The sequence below is a fragment of the Mus pahari genome, chromosome 17 (assembly GCF_900095145.1).
Source record: "Mus pahari chromosome 17, PAHARI_EIJ_v1.1, whole genome shotgun sequence".
Classification (NCBI taxonomy): Eukaryota; Metazoa; Chordata; class Mammalia; order Rodentia; family Muridae; genus Mus; species Mus pahari.
In genome coordinates, this window is record NC_034606.1 from 56,299,754 (window position 1) to 56,320,196 (window position 20,443).

Below are 20,443 nucleotides of genomic sequence, written 5' to 3' on the forward strand. Positions count from 1 at the left end.
AGAAGGAGAAGGAGAAGGAGAAGGAGAAGGAGAAGGAGAAGGAGAAGAAGGAGAAGAACAACGCCCATTGGTATAAGGCAAGTAAATCCCTATTGTTAAAGACACCATGCATTTCAGACACAGGGCCTAAAGGACGCTGCATCCGAGCTGAAAGCTTCCTCCCAGATGACTAACTTTCATGGAATCAGAAGGGAGAGAAGCAACCAGCAGTCCTCCCCAGCTATGAGATATATGAGCATACAGCTATGAGCTATAACAATGGCCAGCATGGCACAGAAACTCCGAGAATTCAGCAATGGCACACATACCATACTGGTAACCATCAACTCTGTAATTGGACTTAAGATCCACTCAACAGGAGGGAAACCATGCCCGATACTGGAAACCTAGCTAATGAAACAGGGCCAAATAATTCATGGATCTTGGAGGAGAACTTACAACTGCCACATTACTAAACCAGCACTGTTCCTAACTATATTCTAAACATCTGTCCTTCTGCTATCAGGTATGTATAGTCCTCACTCATCATCAAGGAAACCAACCTCTCTTTGTAATAGATGAAAACTATTACAGAAAAATCACAATCACCCAAAACGCAGAGCTGTGGAATCTCATCCCACCTGATACATCTACAACCCAATTCCTTCCTCTAAGGCTCAGGGATCGTTTGCTGAAGGTAGAGTAGGAAAATGGCAAGAGCCTGAGGAACAGGGAGTTGGCTGTTAGATTATATCTCCTGAGAACTTCAGAAGTTACACAGTATCACCGACTTGACCTCCACAACCTGCGCTGCAGAAGGATGGCACCAACAGACATGCTAATGCAGATGGAGGAAGCTCATAAAGCAAAGACACAATCCTAAGCAAAAAAACTACATGCAACTCAGCAATGTTGAGGAGCAGGAAAATAGTCTTTCCTAGGGAAGTGATTCCACTGAGTTACTTAATATTAAATGATCTGATCAACTATGAAAACATATGTACAAGTAATATTATACAGACTGAACAGGTTGTATTTATATATTTAGTAATGTGTACAAGCACACACATATAAGAACAATTTATGAAAATACTGAGGTCACAAATTTGAAAGAGCATGCAGGGATATATGGGAACATTTGGAGGGAGGAAAGAGAAGGGAGAAATGATGTGACTATATTATAATCTCAAAACATAAAAACAATTATAAAAGATACTCATGGCTCCAGCCACATATGTAGCAGAGGATGGCCTTGTCGGGCATCAATGGGAGGAGAGGCCCTTGATCCTGTGAAGGCTCAATGCCCCAGTGTAGGGAATGCCAGAGCAGTGAGGTGGGAATGGGTAGGTGAGTGGAGGAGCACCCTCATAGAAGCAGGAGAAGGGGAGATGGAATAGGGGGTTTGCAGATGGGAAACCAAGAAAGGGGATAACATTTGAAATGTAAATAAGTAAAATATACAATAAAAAATACAATTATAACTCATCTACCGTTATTCTGTTGAAAACAGATGACTCCACATTTGACTGCATTTCTAGATACACAGAATTCAACTGATTCTCTAGTATTTGCTACCTCGTACACCCATAACTGCTACAGTACTTTCTTCTCTATGGGGGGGGGGGGTTGCTTTACCACCCTACACCCCATCCTCAGCGGAAAGCAAATCCAAACAGCAGAATGTTCATATTCTTTTAGCTTCTCTTGCGAGTCACCTCCCATGGCCCGAAACTTTGATTCGTGCATCAGAGCATGACATAACTATGAACCTCATTCATGAAGTGGTTGCTGTTTACCAAACACTGGGCTGGATATCAGGGTGATTTTATGCACAAGATATTTTAGTTTCTTCAAAGATCTCACAAGATTACATTTTTCTTTACTTCCACATTTTGGGGAAGAAATTAACCTCAGAGGGACCATAAGATATGAAAGTAATGAACACGCAGTAGAAGATAAATTTGTATTTTGAGCTGGGATTTTTATCACCAACCTTTACGGGGACTAAGCCTTGCTCCAGCAACTCCACCTTTACAGAGGTGCACCAAACTCATAAACTCTTTATTTTATGGTCTTCCTTGCTGTCCTAACCACTACTAAAAACGTTAGATTGATAGACTTTCAGGGGGAATGTGGTTTAAACATTGTACAGTGTATACAGTATATATATATATATATATATATATATATATATATATATACACATATGCATATATATATGTATATATATGTATACACACATATGTGTGTGTACTATGTACAATACATATATGCATATATATACACATATATGTATATACATACATATATATTTACACTGTATACAGTATTTAAGTCACATTCCTACTGAAAGGCTAACCATTTAACATGTTTAGTAGTCATATATATCATATATTTATATGTTCATATATTCATGAAAATATTGAGGTCACAAATTTGAAAGAGCATGCAGGGGTATATATATATATATTTTTTTTTTCCCAATAAAACATTACCAAAATGTAATAGGTGACTTTGATCTTCTTAAAGTAGTGTATGTGCACGTAAGCACTGAATTATCTTAAGCTTCAAATATTCAAGATAGCGGATTGAACTAGTAATATCAGCAAGCATCCTTTCTTTTCATCTACACAGTAGGAAGGAAAGACTGAAACTTCCACTTCAATTTCCCAGCAATCTCCAAGTCTGTAGAGGCTGACTCCTCCAGGAGAGATCTAGGCAGCAACCCTTTATTCCAATTGTGTATCTGGGTCAGCAAGCCTTGGGAGAGGTGGGCTCTTGCTGGCTTCATCTGACTTCTCACAAAGCCTCTTCAGAGCTTGGCCCAGGCCACGTGGCTTATGGTATGACTCGTACAGCAGCTCAGGTCTCTCTGTCTCCACCATACTAGAAACATCTCCTTGAGCTGTTTCAGCATTGCAAATGCTGTAGAAGCAATGGCCCGAGCCTCTCGGTCAGCATTCTTACAGAGCTTAAATAGTCAATGCTGAAAAAGCATTTGTTATAATATATATGTATATTACATATAATATAAAAACCACTGACATAAGAATAAGTTGGGCAATATTTCATAGCCTGCTGTGACGTTTAGTAACAATTTCCTAAAATAATTACGTGAGTTTGTTGTTTCAATCAATGGATAAATATGCTGTGCCTCATCTTAAAGCCTTAATATAAATTTGTTGTTTATAAATATATTTCATCGATTTAATTTTAATGTTTATCATCATATTATCATTATCATTTTTAGTCAAATTATGATAAAGGAATATTTTTGTTTGAATTTTACATACATATGTTTTATGTAATTAAATTTGTATTTTCAATTATTGTTTAAGATAAGAATGTAGCCTCCTACACCCAAAAGGAAGCTACATCTGCAGTTTATAAACAGCTTGCCAGTCACTCAAATATCATGATACACATATTCATTGCATGATTATATGTACAAAAGATTGTATGCAGTTAAATGCTTAGGGAAAAAATTCTTCTGCAAGTATCAATTCTTAATGGGATATTTCTTGTCTATCATTTAAGATAAATACATATTTCTTGACTACTTTCAATTTGCTGAATGCCACCTACTTATAAATGACAATGCCTCAAAATAATCTTCAGTTTGTGTAATGCCTCAAAGTCATAGCTTATTTGAATCCCAGATAAGAACTATTTACGAACCTCCATCCATCCTTCTGCAGGTAACTGAAGGCACCGTCGACAACACTGGCAAAGAACTGTCCGCCTGTGATGAAGAGGGTGTTGATGGTGACCAGGCGACCTCTCAGGTTGGGTGGGGAGACCTCCGCGATGTACACGGGCACAGTCATGGATGCGATGCCTGCATTGAATAGTTAAGTAAACACGTCAGTACACATACTCATGAAAGGCTAACACATGCATACAAATATGACCTTTCGTCCTTACTATGAGCACAGGTTATCATATACTTAAGATTCTGTTTGTGGCTGGTAAGACACTATGGCACATAAGTGAAGCAGTATGTGAGATTCTGATCTCTGAATAGTTCTTATACTACTAGTCATTTTTAAACTAATTCATTTTTAAATTTTATTTAGTGGGGTCATGAACACAACGGGTTACTAAGAATGGCCCTGAATTTCATATCCTCCTTCCTCTATCTCCTAATGCTTGGCTCATGCTGCCATTTAAAAGCCCATATATGAAAGAACCCCGATAGTCCTACAAGGACATTAATGACATAAGTATGCTTCTAACCTTACAGGCTAAAGATATAAAACTATGCTCTAGAAAGAACAATGTATGGGGCTGGAGAGATGGCTCAGTGGTTAAGAGCACTGACTGTTCTTCCAGAGGTCCTGAGTTCAATTCCCAGCAACAACATGGTGGCTCACAACCATCTGTAATGGGATCTGATGCTCTCCTCTGGTGGGTCTGAGGACAGTTACAATGTACTCATATACATAAAATAAATAAATACATAAAATAAATACATGCACATTAAAAAAAAAAGAAGATCCATCCCATATACAGACACCAAACCCAGACACTATTGCAGATGCCAAGAAGTGCTTGGTGACAGGAGCCTAATATAACTGTCTCTGGAGAGGCAATTTCAGAGCCTGGCAAATACAGAGGTGGATGCTCACAGCCAACCATTGGACTGAGCATGAGGTACCCAATGGAGGATTTAGAGAAAGGACTGAAGGAGCTGAAGGGGTTTGCAACCCTATAGGAAAAACAATATAAACCAACCAGACCAACCAGAGCTCCCAGGAACTAAACTACCAACCAAACAGTACACATGGAGAGACCCATGGCTCCAGTTGCATATATAGCAGAGGATGGCCTTGTCGGCACCAATGGGAGGAGAGGCCCTTGGTCCTGGGAAGGCTCCATGCTCCAATGTAGAAGAATGCCAGGGTGGGGAGGCGGGAGTGGGTGGGCAGGGGGGTAAGCATCCTCATACAAGCAGGGGGAGGGAAGAAGGTATAGGGGGTTTCCGGAGGGGAAACCGGGAAAGGGGATAACATTTGAAATGTAAATAAAGAAAATATCTAATAAAAAAAATAAAGAATAAAATAAAATACAAAAAAGAACCATGTAATTGCTAAAATATTTTAGTCTATATGGAAATGTAGTCAGACAACAGTGAGAATAAAACATTGTTTATAATACAATACTTTATATCAACTACTCACAGTCCTTATCTGGAAGAGATATGCCAAATCCTTTAATTGGTTTACAGATAAGAAAGTCTCATTAGCTCATGCCATTTATCTGCCCAGATGTATATTTCACAGATAGCTTATAATCACACAACTTGTAAGAATCTACAGGTCCTAAAAGCAGATGATCTCGGACTGAGAAATTGTTATGGGGCTGGGGGAGGATGTGTCAGAAAAGTGTTCATATGGTTATTTATAGAACTTAAATCTTTATATATGTAGGTGTTATAGATCAATCCCTAGATTAAGTCAGAAGACCAGAACTGCACAACAGACCCACGTACAACTGCATTTAAGGGACTGCTTTGTACGGAATAATGCAACTAAGACACCTGACCCAATGCTTCCTGGCCTGGGGCCCTCTTGTTACAGATGCTTTCTTCCCATCCACATTCAGCAACGGCTGTCACACTCAGTGACAGCAATACTTGCATGACAGAGGTTGGGCGCAGGGCTCCTGCAGGCTGGGCACTACAGCTAAACTGTCCACTCAGTTCACCAGCAATGTTTGTTTGTGGATCCCTACTGTAAACCATATAGCTCTCTCTCATGTAAGTACCACACACCAACCGATTGTTCCCTGGATCTCTGACTCTCATTTCCTCCCATCTCTAGATCCACTTCCGCCTACTGTTTTGAACTCCACAAAACTCCCTGACAAGGCCACAGTCATTTGATATTTTACCATTTGTATCTTTGGTCACATTTTAATTATCCTTATCCATCTTTGAGTTAGGCAACTAAATTCAAAAAATAAACAAGCTGGAAATGCACTGTTTTAAGGCGAACCTGTAAGCTGTTAAGTTTGACTGGTAACTCCTTGCCCCTGTAGTACCTGCCAGCATATGCAGAGAAGTTCATTATTTTATGATTTTCATAGCATAAGCAGAAAGAGTCTCAAACAAATTAAATCATCACCATTTTAGTGAAGTATTTGTACAGGAGAGGCCACCCTAAAAAGCCTTCTCTTGACATAGAAATAAAGATTTCCAACAAATATTAACAAGTTACTTGTATATTCTCCTCACTTCCTTGACTACGTGACCATCTCAATAAAATTTCACAAACAAGTACTAATTTATGATTTGGATTTTTTTTTCTGTACTGAACTAGGTACAAACATTCATTTCCTTTTCTCTCTTAGCCAGAGATCTGCCTTCATCTGCGTAAACCACTGAATATGGAAAATCAGAACCACACATTTAAGCAATATATGCTTGCCCGGAAACCACAGATTTCACATGGTAAGAAATGTAGACGTGCCCTCAGGCCTTTAGAAAGCTTGATGGTTTAAACAGATGCCAGTGCATTGAAGGTAACGGATGATGGCCAAGAAATAAGATTGGAGAGCTAGAAATCTCTAGGCCATTGTTAAGTAGATCTGAAAAGAGCTGCCAAATTCTGTCCAGTGGGTGTCAATACTGATTTAGTATTACTGTTGCAACGGCCTCATTTTGTTACTTAGGTATTTTCTATGTTAACAATTACATCCCTAACCCTCAGCACATCTCTACAGAGAGCATGTAATCAACCCACTTCACAGAGGACATTATCCCAGGGCAGGTAGTAAGCCAAAGAACCTAACAGATGCCAGAAGCCAGTGTAAATGCCACACATTAAACTGGATCATCCCCACAGATGACAGTCAGCTCAGGGACCTCAGGTTTCGATACGCACCATATCAGTTACAAGCTGGGTAAGCCAAAACAAGTTATTTAACCTTTCCTCATCTATGGAATGGAAAGAGGAAAACTCCTTCAAAGAGATGTAGAAATGGGAGTGAGTTAGCAGAGGAAAGCGCCTCAGTACAGAATGTACTCAACACCAGCCGTTGTCACTGTTGCTATTATCTCTAAATAAGAAGTCTCTCAGTCTTTGGATTCAGCTCAACCTGCATCGTGTGCCAACACTGCAGGCAAAAATAAACAAAATTGAGCCCATTCACTGGAATGAAGCTAAGCACACACCCACTTAAAAATACATGTAATCAAATAAATGATTCCAACATGACATGGTATGGTGGTTATAAGGCATTCCCTGGGTTCCTGTTTGTGATGCTAACTGTTGCTGCACGACGGTTATGAATTAGGAACTAAGACTGGCTGGACAGACAACTCGTCTCAGTGAGCCTAAGACTAAGACAGCATGAAATAGCATGGTATTATTAATCCATTAATTATTAAGTGTGTGGAGAACATGTGAAGTAATGAAATACAGAGACTAGAAACTCTCTCTCTCTCTCTCTCTCTCTCTCTCTCTCTCTCTCACACACACACACACACACACACACACACACACACACACACACACACATTATCAATCAAGGCACGTCTATGGCATCTAGACCAGTGGCTGCCACAGGAGATATAATCATGGTCCACATGGGGCTAAGCTTTAGCAATGGGAGTAGCCAGTCTGAAACTCAAAATAAAGAATTCCTTTTGAAGCTGAGATCCAGTGTGTGAGGAAGAGCTGGGGAGTAGAACTTTAGACAAAGTCTTAGAAGCATAACCAACTATAGGAGACAGTTCAGAGTGAGATATGTAGCAACTAATAAAAAAAAAAAAAGTCAGAGACTGATTCAAAGGATTGGTACTTAGAAGTCTTTGAATAGCACACAAGAGGAAAATCCTTCATTAGATTTACATCTGGGCATGTTCCTCAAACTTGCTATACACTTGAAGAAGATATACTCCATTTCTGATCCTTCTGCCTCCTATCTCCACAGCACTGCTATTACAGGTCTGGGCCACCACACCAAGTTTGTGTGGTGCTGAGGATGGAACGTGGGACTTCATGCACGCTACTAGGCAAATGCAAAACCATCTGAGATATACCCTTGGCCCAGATTTACAGTTTTAAAGGATAATTCTAGCTGGAGTAGAGAAATGTGATTGTAAGGGAGCAATGCCCGTAGACAGATAGAGAGAGAAAGAGAGAGAGAGATGAGAGTTTTGTAGTTAGGATGCAAACTACCAAGGATTAGAGGAATACATGACAGGTGATGGGAGGAAAAAAAGTTAAGGATGGCGATCCAGTGCCTACCATAAGCAACTAAGGCTGTACTGGATAATCTGAATAAAACAGACTACTTAGTGGTGTTGGCCTTCAGTCCTAGCACTCGAGAGAGGCAGAGGCAGGTGGATCTCTGTGAGTTTGAGGCCAGTTTGACCTACAGAGCTAGTTACAGAACAGCCAAGGCCACACAGTGAAACACTGTCTTGAAAACCATGATAATAATAGGAAGAGGAAGAGGAAGAGGGAAAGGGAGAGGGAGAGGGAGAAAGAGGAGGAGGGGGAGGAGAAGAAGGAGGAGGAGAAGGAAGAGGAGGGGGAAAAGAAGAAGTCAGTAGTAGTAGTAAAGTGCACATAAAGCCAGAAATGACCCAGAAGTGGCCTGTGAGATGCAGCAGGTGAGAAGTAGTGTCTCCTGGAGATGCTAGGGTTAAAGGTTAACTACATCTAGTGTTCCCAGCATCTTCTTCTACTCGACTCAGAGTCTGCCAAAACTGTTAGCCATTCACCGTTTTCATCCCTTGTGGGAGAATTTGGCTTTGTCAGTTTAGGTTTTATGTGATCACTGTTGTAGAAAAAAAAGGGGGCATTGGGGGAGAAAAATATACAAGAGCAAATAAAGCTGATTTGTGGAAACAAATTCAGATGAAAAGAGACAGAAGGTTTAAGTAAGGTGCTTGGAATGTGATGGGGAAAAAAATGCAAACCCAGGGACTCAGCTTTGAGGGTGGATGTGGTCGGTGACAGATTATAAGAACTAACAGTAAGTGACAAACCTACATGTTGCTCCTCCGTTCAAGGCCAGGACTGATTTTCAGTGACATCGGATGCCTTTCAGTTGCTGGACAACAGTTCTTTAAATATGACTTCAAACTAAGACAAGGACAGGAAAGGTTTGGAAGTCACACACATATTTAGGGCTCAAAAGGACAACAGCGGGAACTATACACTACAGTAGTGCATCATGTGACTACAGCAGCACGTCACTCTCAGACTCAAAAGTGCATTTGGTAAGACTGATGAAAGCCACACCCTGAAGAAGAAATGAACATTGTGTTTAGTGCACTGCGCATGAAAAGTGAGAAAATGATCTGTAAATGAGAACCTGCCTGTCCCTTGCATACCGCAGGCCAGTCCTAATGTCACTCTATCAACAGGAATGTAGATAACGGAAAGCAAAGACACCAAGCTGTAGAGACAGTCACAAAGCTTGGCTTTGTTTCAGAAAATATTCCAGATGTTAATGTCATAGTGGTTTTGGAGGCTCCTGTCCTCGATTTTCTTAAATGCTATTCAAGCACCAAGGGACACACACACCTCTGCTTAGAACATGGCCCTTAGGAAATATCTCAGAGACACTTTAACTGAAGGAGGTCTTCTCTCTTCCCCACACCTACTCCTAGCTGTGTGAGGTCCTGGGAACAGGCATCCTGTTAAAGAGATTAGGTCAGTCTTTAAGAAGAATGGAAGCAGAATACACTGAATTGTACTCTCATGAGTTAGACAAATTAATGTCCATGCAGCTGCTGTATGAAGCTGGAGAAGGAACCTGGTGTTCCCTCCACTCACGGTGTTCAACTGTGCATCCGTCATGCACAAGCCCCGCTAATCAACAGCCGGCTATTAATGAGAACAATTCATGCAAGCAGTTGATTCATGGATGCCTAAGTGGCCAAGCCCAGCTCTGAGAAGCCCTGGACATTAAGTTATTATTAAGTTATCCTAAACCTCCTTTCCACTCTTCAGAAATCAATAGAAATATGTCCAGATCTCAATCTCTCTGTCCTGAAAAACGATCGCTAAGTAAAGCCAGAAAATGTGATGGTGTGTTTTAAATCACTATGAAGTGTTTAACTTGGTTATAGGTTTAAATAAACCACGAGAACGCTCAAATAAACAAGCAAGGACTTTATTATGCACACATCTTTTGTAAAGACGATGTATTGGGACTCATATTTCCGCCTTGGTACAAACTGAAGATGCTAGCAGATGATTTTCAGAATTAATAGTTAGATATTTCAAGTGTGTCTATGAATGAGGTGTAAGTTTTAAGAGGATTCTATGAAAGGCTTTATTTTTCCCCCCTATTTTAATCACTAACTGCATAGAATCAGTGTCTAATAAAATATCAAATTTTATTGTGTGTGTTTAGTAGTTTGCTCACATACATGTTCATGTGTGTGCACATGTTCATGTGTGTGCACATAAGAAAAGCAGAGGCTAATGTCAGGTGTCAGTCTCTTCCTTTAGAGCCAGTTTCTTACTTTATCTAAAGCTCACTGATTTGACTAGACTGACGGGCTGGTGAGCCTCTGGAATCATCCGGTCTCTGCCTCCTCTGTCCTAGGATTACGGGGTATGCACTGCCACACACAGTTCCTTTGCATAAGTTCCAGGAATCTAAATTTGGCTCCTCAAGCTTCTATAGGAAGCACTTCACTAACCAAACCATCTTCCCAGCCCCAACCCCCAATTCATTTGAACTTTAATAGTCCAAATGAAACTTACGAGGTCACCATAAAGAATTAGTGGTACAAATATTACTAGCAGTCTAGAGTAAACATAACCGTAGAAGCCCATGCTGGCTTTATTTCCTGATGTTAGAAGTTTAAATTCTTGAAAAGATGAGGTTACACCAAGAAATCTTGTCATCAGCCTTGACTTGAGAAGCACTGCCAGGAAAGCGCACCTGGGACACCACTGTGCAAGAGCATCCACAAGAGCAAGCTGACATGCCACCCACATAGAGAGGATACAGGGAAGCTGCCTTCCAAAATCTGCTGGAAGCCCTTTAAAAGGCCTGAGTCAGAAATATAAGCAATTTCATAGCCAAACAGCATTAGGAGAGCCTGTCGTGATAGACAAATACCCATGAATCACAGCGGTATCTCAGCATGATAAGCCATAGAGCGACTAATTAGCTTCTGAAGTGCAGAAGCCACCTTCTAATAATAATGCCTCTTGGCCGAGGATTACGATGGCCTGAGTTCGGTTTCAAAACCAGTGCACCCTCATCTCTAAAGAAGGAACCTTAAAAAAAAAAAAAAAAAAGACCCAGGATCTAAGGGAAAAGGTCTCTTAGTGCAGTTACGATCGATCGGCTGGCTGCTATTGCTTTATTCTTCTAAAGAGCCAAGTGTCCACTGTTGCCAGGTTGCCAGCGCACCTGAGAATCCAGCTCTTGCCTTTCTCTAATAAGGTTTGAGACATTCTCAAGAGATGTTAGGCAACTTCCAAGTATGCTATGACCTACATACAGCACAAACTGCCTATCCGGGAGGAGTCAAGTTGTTAGAAAAAAAGCAATCCTCAGGGGTGACTACAAAATTAACATTGTAGAGTTTCAAATAGCTCCTGACAAAGCATTATATACTTATTATCATTATATAATTATCATCAGCATTTACCTGGGTACCATCTCTCTCAATGGCTCTTTTGTTTTTAAATTGTGTGTGTGTGTGTGTGTGTGTGTGTGTGTGTGTGTGTGTGTGTGCTGTTATATACCTACACATATACCGCATGCACAGGAAGTCATTTCTATCACGTGAGTCAGAAAATTGAACTCTTCTTTCCAGATACATCTAGGTTTGTGCTAATCTGACAAAACTAACGAGCAGAGATGAAGAGGTGCACGAATACCTCCAAAGCATGACAGCTAGACTGTCTGACGCCCGACCCCGTGCCACAACCTGTATTGGTAACCCTGGAGTGTCTTGAAGAAAATTCGGCAATATGGGAATTCTGCTTGCTTCCTTTCTCTTAGTTAACCTGTCACCTGTAATGAAAATCCTTTCTGGATCTCACCACCCAATTGTCCCTGAGATTCCTTCTTCAAGTTCAGTAGAGAAAAGAATACTGCCGTGGGGTGGTTTGGCAACCACTGGGTTTTTCGGCATCCCTAACAGTTACAGCTCATCATAACTGAGAAAGGCTCTATGAACTCACGGATCCCAAATTTCCCCCATGTTGACGCAGAAGGGGAGAGACAGACGAGGCTTAAGGAACATGACCTGCACAGCTAAGATCGGTCAGTGAGGAATCCCAGCCTACCGGGTGGGATCGCTCACCGCAGGATGGGCCTTGCCTCCTCAGCCGAATCTTTTAGCAAATATCCAGAGAGAGAGAGAGAGAGAGAGAGAGAGAGAGAGAGAGAGAGAGAGAGAGAATATCTGAGATAGTTCCAATGTAGCCAAGTTGGCAATAACGATAGCCATCAAGATTTTCATTTCCAATGGGTAAATCAATATAACATATATAACTATTTAAATTTTTTGAGGGGAAGATACCAAGCAAGTTTATTAACACATGCAGAGCACACTGTACAGGAGAACCCCAACAGAAGAGAACTCCAAACAGTAGCCTAGTCAGGTTTACACAGCATCTTCAACAGAGAACAGTAGGGTTTTACAACACGATATGACAGACAGAAGATTTGCCTTTTGACTTCCACAGATGGGGAATTATGAAGAATATATTTACAGGAATAAATTAATAAAGCAAGACTTGTCAATTCCTCTGGTGCCACGTCTGCAGTGGTAAGCGACTAACTTCTTTCTTTGTGGGTACAGAGCTAGATACCTCTAACATCTAGGTCCCATGTTTAGGTACACTGGGAGGAGGGCAAAGGTTTTCTAACTATGCTGTGGCTTAACTGTTTTCAGCTCACAAATTTTACCTCAAAGAGGCATGGTTTGGGATGATGTATTCTAGTTTCTTTACTATCACACAGAAATACAGAAAAACGACAGACACAAGAGATGAGATTCCTTTAGGATATGTACAATAACAAAGAACAAACCTATATCAATTTTTAAAGCATTTTTTTAAATCCCATTTTGGCTGTTGGAATACAGAAATCTTTTCTTTAAGTAATTATCAACATTTAGCTTGATCTTATATTTTATGAGAAATTCAAAACGAGAGAGGTTTCCCTACATATGTGTGAGCAAAACTAAGAAGGAAAATCTGTTGCAGTTTTCTATTGCTAATCCGTTGCTGCTGATAGAGTTCATCTATTAGTTTACAACTGACTGCTCACCAGCCAATAGAACACAGACTAGAACACAGCACACTAGAACCTCTGTGGTGCTGAGGAAAGAGTGCCACTCCCCTGCAGCTTTCCTTGGCAGTTCCTGCTTCACAAATTCATTTGCTCTTTGCCTCTCAGAGTTCACTTAGCATCCCTCTCCTCTCACCAAACAGCTCTGCAGACTATAAAGAGGAACCCTATCCAAAAGGTTAAGGTGTAATTCCCGAATCTTTGCTTATATAGGAACAGGAAACGGCTTGGCAGGCTTGGTAACACTCCCTCGTAGTCTCTGCTCCAGTGTATTATCTAACACCGAGCTTATAGTAAACTTCTTTGAGATTCAATATGCAGGAAGGTATCATGTTTATAAGAGCTACAAACCCTGGGGGGTCAGGTTCCATTGTGATGCTCTGGAGATGGGAGGAGAGGGGGAGAGGGAGAGGTAGGAGGAGAAGAAAGGGAGGTGAGGAAGGAGGGAGGAAGGTAAGGAAGGAAGGAGGAAGAGAGAGAAGAGGGAGGGAAGGAGAAAGAAAGAAAGAGAGAGGGGGGGTGGGAGTGAGGAGAGGGAGAGAGGGAAGGAAGGAAGGAAGGAAGGAAGGAAGGAAGGAAGGAAGGAAGGAAGGAAGAAAGAAAGAAAGAAAGAAANAAGGAAGGAAGGAAGGAAGGAAGGAAGGAAGAAAGAAAGAAAGAAAGAAAGAAAGAAAGAAAGAAAGAAAGAAAGAAAGAAAGAAAGAAAGAAAGGGAGGAAGGGAGGGAGGGAGGGAGGGAAGGAAGGAGGGAGGGAGGAAGGAAGGAAGGAAGGAAGGAAGGAAGGAAGGAAGGAAGAAGAAAGGAAGAAAGGAAGAAAGGAAGAAATAAGTATAGAAAGAGGAGCAGGAAGAGGTGAAGGAAGATGTAGAGTGAGCTGGGTGGCGAGGATGGCAGGAAGTACACACAAGCTTTATGCCTAGAGGCATAACTCCTTGTCAACTCCTCCCCTGTGGTCCAGAGCCACCTCAAGGTGGATCTGTGAAATAAGAAGCTCTTCCACCTTATCAAGATTGCTAAGCCTCCCTGACTAAGCCTCCTTGCTTCCTGCCTTCTGCCAAATCCAAAATATGGACTTTTCAAGGGATGAGCCCCTGAGCTATCTTGGCAAGACTGAGAGAAATCACTGAGAACCGAGATTTCTTAAGCCAAAAGGAGGGGTTCTGAGTGCCTTCAGGGTTCTGAGCGCCAGATTAGGACCCAGGCTACACTCATCCTCATGGACTATTTAATGACCACTTTACGTCTCCCCGATGGGAGACCACACTTGTGGGGTTATTCTTGCTGCTGGGGTACCCACGCTCACAGACGGAACATTCTCAGATGCTCAGGCCCGAGTTAACTCTTGATACTACTTTAACGAGAGCTGGTTCACAGACTGAGTAATCTTGTAGGTGTTGTGCTGATTCATATTGTCTAATTGACACAAGCTAGGGTTATCTGGGAAGCGGGAGCCAATGGAGAAAATGCCTCTAAAAGACTGGGCTATAGAAAAGTCTGTAAGGATTTTCTTAATTAATCTGGGAGAGCCCCACCCACGGAGGGCAGTGCCACTCTAGGGCACTGTAAGAAAGCAAGCTGAGCAAGCCTAGGAACAAGCCAGTAAGCAGACTTCCCCCATGACCTCTGCTTCAGTGCCTGCCTGACCTCCCTCAGTGAAGGACTGCTACATACAAGTGCAAGATAAAATAAACCCTTTCCTCCCCAGGTGGCTTTTGGCCATGCATGGAGCTTTATCACTAGAGTAGAAATGTAACTAAGACATTTGTGTTCTCTCTCTCCCCTCTCACTCCCTCTCCTCCCCCCCCCCCCGGCCTCTCCTCCTACAATTGGAATAGACTTTATGAGAACTGGAAAACAACTAACTCTCTGGTACTTTTGTGTATTTCTTTCAAGTTAGGCATTACGTGGTCTCTCACCCATGGTATGAAAATGTTAGTACAGAAAATGGCCTGTTAAGACAGAGCAAGTATATCTTTCCTGCTTATAAAAGGTTTATTTATTTCCCTTTAAACACTGGTTCTTGCTATTGTGTTCTGTTTTTTTTTTGTTTGTTTGTTTGTTCTTTTTTGTTTTTTTGTTTTGTTTTGTTTTGTTTTTTATGGACAGGCTTAGGAGTGTTCTTAAAAGCAGAGGCAAAAGGATGATCTCAAATTCAAGGAAAGCCTCATCTACACAGTAAGCTCCATCCCAGCTAGGATGACATGGGGGAGAGGGGGAAGAGGGAGAAGAGCAGGGAGAGGGGGAAGAGTGAGGAGAGGGAGAGGGAGAGGGAGAGGGAGAAGGGGAGAGGGAGAGACAGAGAGGGAGAAGGGGAGAGGGCTGCTTGTGGACGTTGTACATCGTGGTGCGGAGCCTAGTGCGCACCACGATGTACAACGTCCACAAGCAGGGAGAGGAAGAGGGAGAGGGAGAGGGAGAAGATTACTTGAGCATTTCCACTGTAGCTCAACTTCCTGTGGTGCAAGAATTATTTCTATGGGAATTGGGGCACAGGAAACAAAAGTCCCTTGACTTTTACCAGCATCCGTGAAACTACAGCAGATTAATTTTCTGGTTTCTGCAGAGAATGAAATCTCAGACCCTTCCAAGTTCTTGACATGTTCATGTAGAATAGGCCAACATAAGACTCTTAAATAATAATAAAGATTTTGTCTAAATATAAAACATAAGGACAAACAAATCTAGGAAGGTATCACTAATACTGTAGTTTGGTTTCGTAGCTCAATGGAAAGGTGTTCAGTTGAATGCACAAGGCCCTGGGATTGATCCCTGGCACTGTATATATGTGTGTATATACACATGTTTATACACACATATATATGTATAGACATACATACCTATATGTGTATAGACACACACATAACTATCAAAGCATATTAATACCAGTTTAATATCCCAAAACAATATCTTCCATTACTTCAAGTGGTTTGGGTGTGAAATACTTCCAGTTGACAACACTGAAAAGACATGGAACTTTTAAGAATGGGAGTCCCACTGGATGAGGTGTATCACTAGGGGTAAGCGTTGAGGTCTTATAGCCCTACTCTATCTCCTGCTAAGTCCCTGGACCTGACTGTGGATGCAGTGCTAGCCTCCTCCTGCCATGACATCATCTCTGCCTGCTGTCATATCTTCCCCACCATAATGGTATCCTCCCTTTAAACGGTAATCCAGAAGATTGAATTCATCCCCCACTCTCTGAAATTGGAACTTGTTGGGATTTCCCCACAGCAACAAGGAATGAAACCAAAGCATTATTAAGATCTGGAAGAAATACATTTATAAAAATAGATACGCAATGTGCTAGATAAAATTCAATATCTATTCACGATATTTAAATCCACTTAAGATCTAAAAGGACTATTAAAAATACATAACAGACGTAAGATTTAGCATAAGCCGATTAAAGTGTGTTACGAGCCAGCAAGAACAAATGAAGCATAAGCAATATTTTACTTCTCAATGGGAAAAGTCCTAGCCAGTACACCAAAAAACGAGAAAACATTTTTGTAATTTTGAAAGGGAAAATCATTTATTATTAGAGATGATAAAATTGCAAATTTTGTAAAATAAAAATTGTGCTACAAACATATAAACATATTAGTACTCTTCCTTCTAATCTTTACCTCTTCGCCACCCCAAGCATGTTTGTGGGTGTCGTGTGTATAAACACCACGCGGCCTCTCTTTCCTGACATCACTGGGTTTGGTTGGCTTCCTTTACTGAACTGTGAGAGCGCATCTCCCAGCGGAGTCCAGCCTAGTGTCTAACTCTTGGTAATTCTCGGGTCTCAGACTTCCAATTGTCAGGATCATACATCTGTAACACGGGGGCCCTGATGTGGTTTTGTTTAACATGTTTTGTTTTGAAAACAGGCTCTGGTCATGTGGAGCAGGGGCACCTTGCATTTCCATGGCCTTGAACTCACAGCCCTCCTCCACAGTCCCGGGAGTCTGAGCACGCAGCACGCCATGCCTAGCAATAGTATTGGGATTAGAGTTTAGCGGGGAAGCTTCCTTTTTAAAAGAAGAGAAGAGCAAAGGCTTGCACGGTAAAGTGTACCTGTAACCCACTACTCAGGAAGCTAGGGAAAAGGACTGATTACTTGAGGTCAGGTTCAAACAGAATAAGAGCCATTAAAAAAAAAAAAAGAAAGAAAGAAAATAAATAAAAATCTAAACCATTGTTTGTATGCCTAAATACTGCAGCAACTTTAAAACAGAGATTTAAAATGGACTACACTATAAGAAGCAGGTGCTTAGAAGTTGCCTCTGCTAAAATCATTAACCTTTCGCGTGTATCCACAAGATAAACGAAAGCCTTGGCATCTCTACCATGATTTTGTAACTGTCTATCTTCTGTACTCAAGCTGGAGACACAGTGATAAATCACTGTCTCTAACCTTTCTTAAGGAGTCACCTTGAATTCCAGGAAGAATAAACCTTAAGAACAGAGCTCTTTCCAGACGGAGGCCCTCAAGCCATGGACAACAAGAAAGGGGGCTTTAGACCACCCCAGGACAAGACCTGAAAACAATGGCCAAGAAGATCACGCGTTGCTAAGCACACCACTTACCCCATCCCCTAACTTAAGCTTAGAGCATAAGTCAGTGCACCAAAAATGAATGTGAGAGTACTTTGTTTCATTTCCCAGTATGGTCACATTGAATAAATCTCTTCTTTCTCCATCGCTCATTTCTAATTACATATTAAAACTGAGAGGTCAAACGTACTGGCTGGTTCTGTGTGTCAACTTGACACAGCTGGAGTTATCACAGAGAAAGGAGCCTCCCTTGAGGAAATGCCTCCATGAGATCCAGCTGTAAGGCATCTTCTCAATTAGTGATCAAGGGGGGAAGGCCTAGCCCACTGTGGGTGGTGCCATCCTTGGGCGGGTAGTCTTGGGTTCTATAAGAAAGCAAGCTGAGCAAGCCAGGGGAAGCAAGCCAGTAAGCAACACCCTCTATGGCCTCTACATCAGTTCCTGCCTCCAAACTCCTGCCCTGTGTGAGTTCCTGTCCTGACTTCCTTTGGTGATGACCAGCAGTGTGGAAGTGTAAAGCTGAATAAACCCCTTTCCTTCCCAACTTGCTTCTTGGTCCTGATGTTTTGTGCAGGAATAAAAACCCTGACTAAGACACCAAGTCACATCTAAGGTGTGGTATCCTCATTGATCAGGCAGCATGCCTTCGAGGCACTGGTTCTTGTCATTTGCTTGTATTCCTGGGGAAGGCAGGGTTGCAGTAGTAGTCACACATTTACATGGCCTGTACCTATCAAGTCATGAGGTTGTTTGTACATGGGACTCCATTGACTTTGTATGAATATTTCTACGTTGTGAAACTCCACCAGGATGTTTCTATAGTAGCAGTTAGTGATGCAGAGCCTGTCATCTATAATCTGAACTCCTTCATCCAGGTCCCCTCATAGCACCCATAGAATTGTGGTCCACAGCAAGGAGGGAGCTCTCACAACTGTTCTCCCTGATTTGTCTGGGGACTTTTAAGTGCAAAGGTAACTCACTGGTTCAGGGAATGGTGACACGAGTTGGGGGTTGTGATTGTGGTGGTATAGGTGGATATGTCATATGCCATGTTGGCTCCTTTTAAAGTCTGTGGCTTGAGTTCACGGGTGGACATGAGGTTCTGGAAGCTTGGGCTCCATCTTGTATTATGTCTTCTCTAGCCAGGAAGTGCCCTTAAGGACACTATCAGTCATGGCCTCATGCTTCCTGTCTGGCTTCCTGCCTGCCTGAGATGAATCCTTGGATCAATGTCTGCTGCTAGACCAGGGCCCATGACATGGTTGTGGGCCAGGGTATTCTGCCCTTGATCCTCCCCATCTTCAGCAGCTTCTCCATAGAAGGCTTTGCAAGGCCTTTGAGAAAGACACTCTCCTAGATGCTGTTGTATTTGTTGAGGTCCTTGCCTTTCCCACCTGTGGTACCCTGAGCCCTGCTTTCAGGGCTGGAGGCTGGGTTAGTGGTAGAAACAGCAGCTGCATCCCACTGCAGCAGCTGGAGACCCAGGCTGGATCACTCCTTGCTGCTCATCATCATGGCCAACTGGTTCTCATAGCTCTTCAGCTGCCTACTGACCTCCTTAATCCTCCCATCTCCCATTGGCCTTGGAGCTCTCCGCCAGCGTGTTCATGTAGGACACCACATTGTGGGTGTAAGCCTCTACTTTCCTCATGTCCACGCTGTGGAGGGAACCCTCCAGGAGCTCCATCACAGACTACAGCTTAAGGAGCTTGGTGCCTGCTCCTTGGGTTTTTCCATCCTCTGATCGTTCTCACAGGAATTGAGTGAGGAGGGTGGAGCTGTGCAGTAGCAGCTACAGGTGGCTTCTGAATTCAGTGTCTCCACTGGGTGGAATTTGTCTACCCATGCACACCTACTCTGCATGCTGCAGCATGCATCCTTTTCCAGCAGTTGCATGATACACTTGCAGGGGCAGTCTGAGTTTTCCCAGGTCATCCACACCTGGTTCAGGTTGCTGAACAGCTTACTATCAGGGTGCATAGGACTGGTTAGGAGCTGCAGTAGCAGCTGTGGCCTTAACTGGAGACAATAAAGTGGGAAGGCTATGGTAGCACTGGCAAGACTATGACCTCTAGGTTGGAGCCCTGCCAAGTGCCCAGGACAATGACATGTTTGCTTGTTTTTAACAGCTGGGTAATATTCCACTGTGTTGTGCCACGTTCTCTTCATTAATTCATTTGATGACAGAAATCTAGGCCTCCAGTTTCTGCCTATTATGAATACAGCAGCAATGTTGAGCAAGTCTCTCTGAAGTAGAATGAAGCATCCCTTGGACACATGCCTAAGAGTAGGTCTTGAAGAGAATCTATTTCAAGCTTCCCGAGGAACCGATTTCAACAGTGGCTGTCCAAGTTTGCACTCCCACCAGCAATGGATGAGCGTCCTGCACATCCTCATCAGCATGAGCTGTCATTTGTGTTATTGATCGTAGCCTTTCTGACTGGCATAAGATAGAAACGCAAAGTAGTTTTGACCTGTATTCCCCTCATGAATAAGAATGTTGAGCATTTCCTTAAGTACTTTTCAGCCATTTGAGTTTCTTCTTTGGAGAACTGTTTAGATCTGCATCACATTTTGGACAGTTGTTTTCTTGATGTCCAGTGTATGTATATATATATATATATATATATATATATATATA

General features: G+C 42.1%; 1 protein-coding gene across 2 annotated transcripts in view; it reads right to left on the bottom strand.

The window, feature by feature from the left end:
* Positions 1-20,443, bottom strand: part of Slc2a13 (solute carrier family 2 member 13) — a 304,413-nt gene that overhangs the window by 238,837 nt on the left and 45,133 nt on the right. For both annotated transcript variants that reach the window (XM_021216709.2, XM_029548259.1), the window contains exon 2: positions 3,658-3,817. In XM_021216709.2, the coding sequence (XP_021072368.1) occupies positions 3,658-3,817 (160 nt within the window). The remainder of the gene's footprint in view (positions 1-3,657; positions 3,818-20,443) is intronic.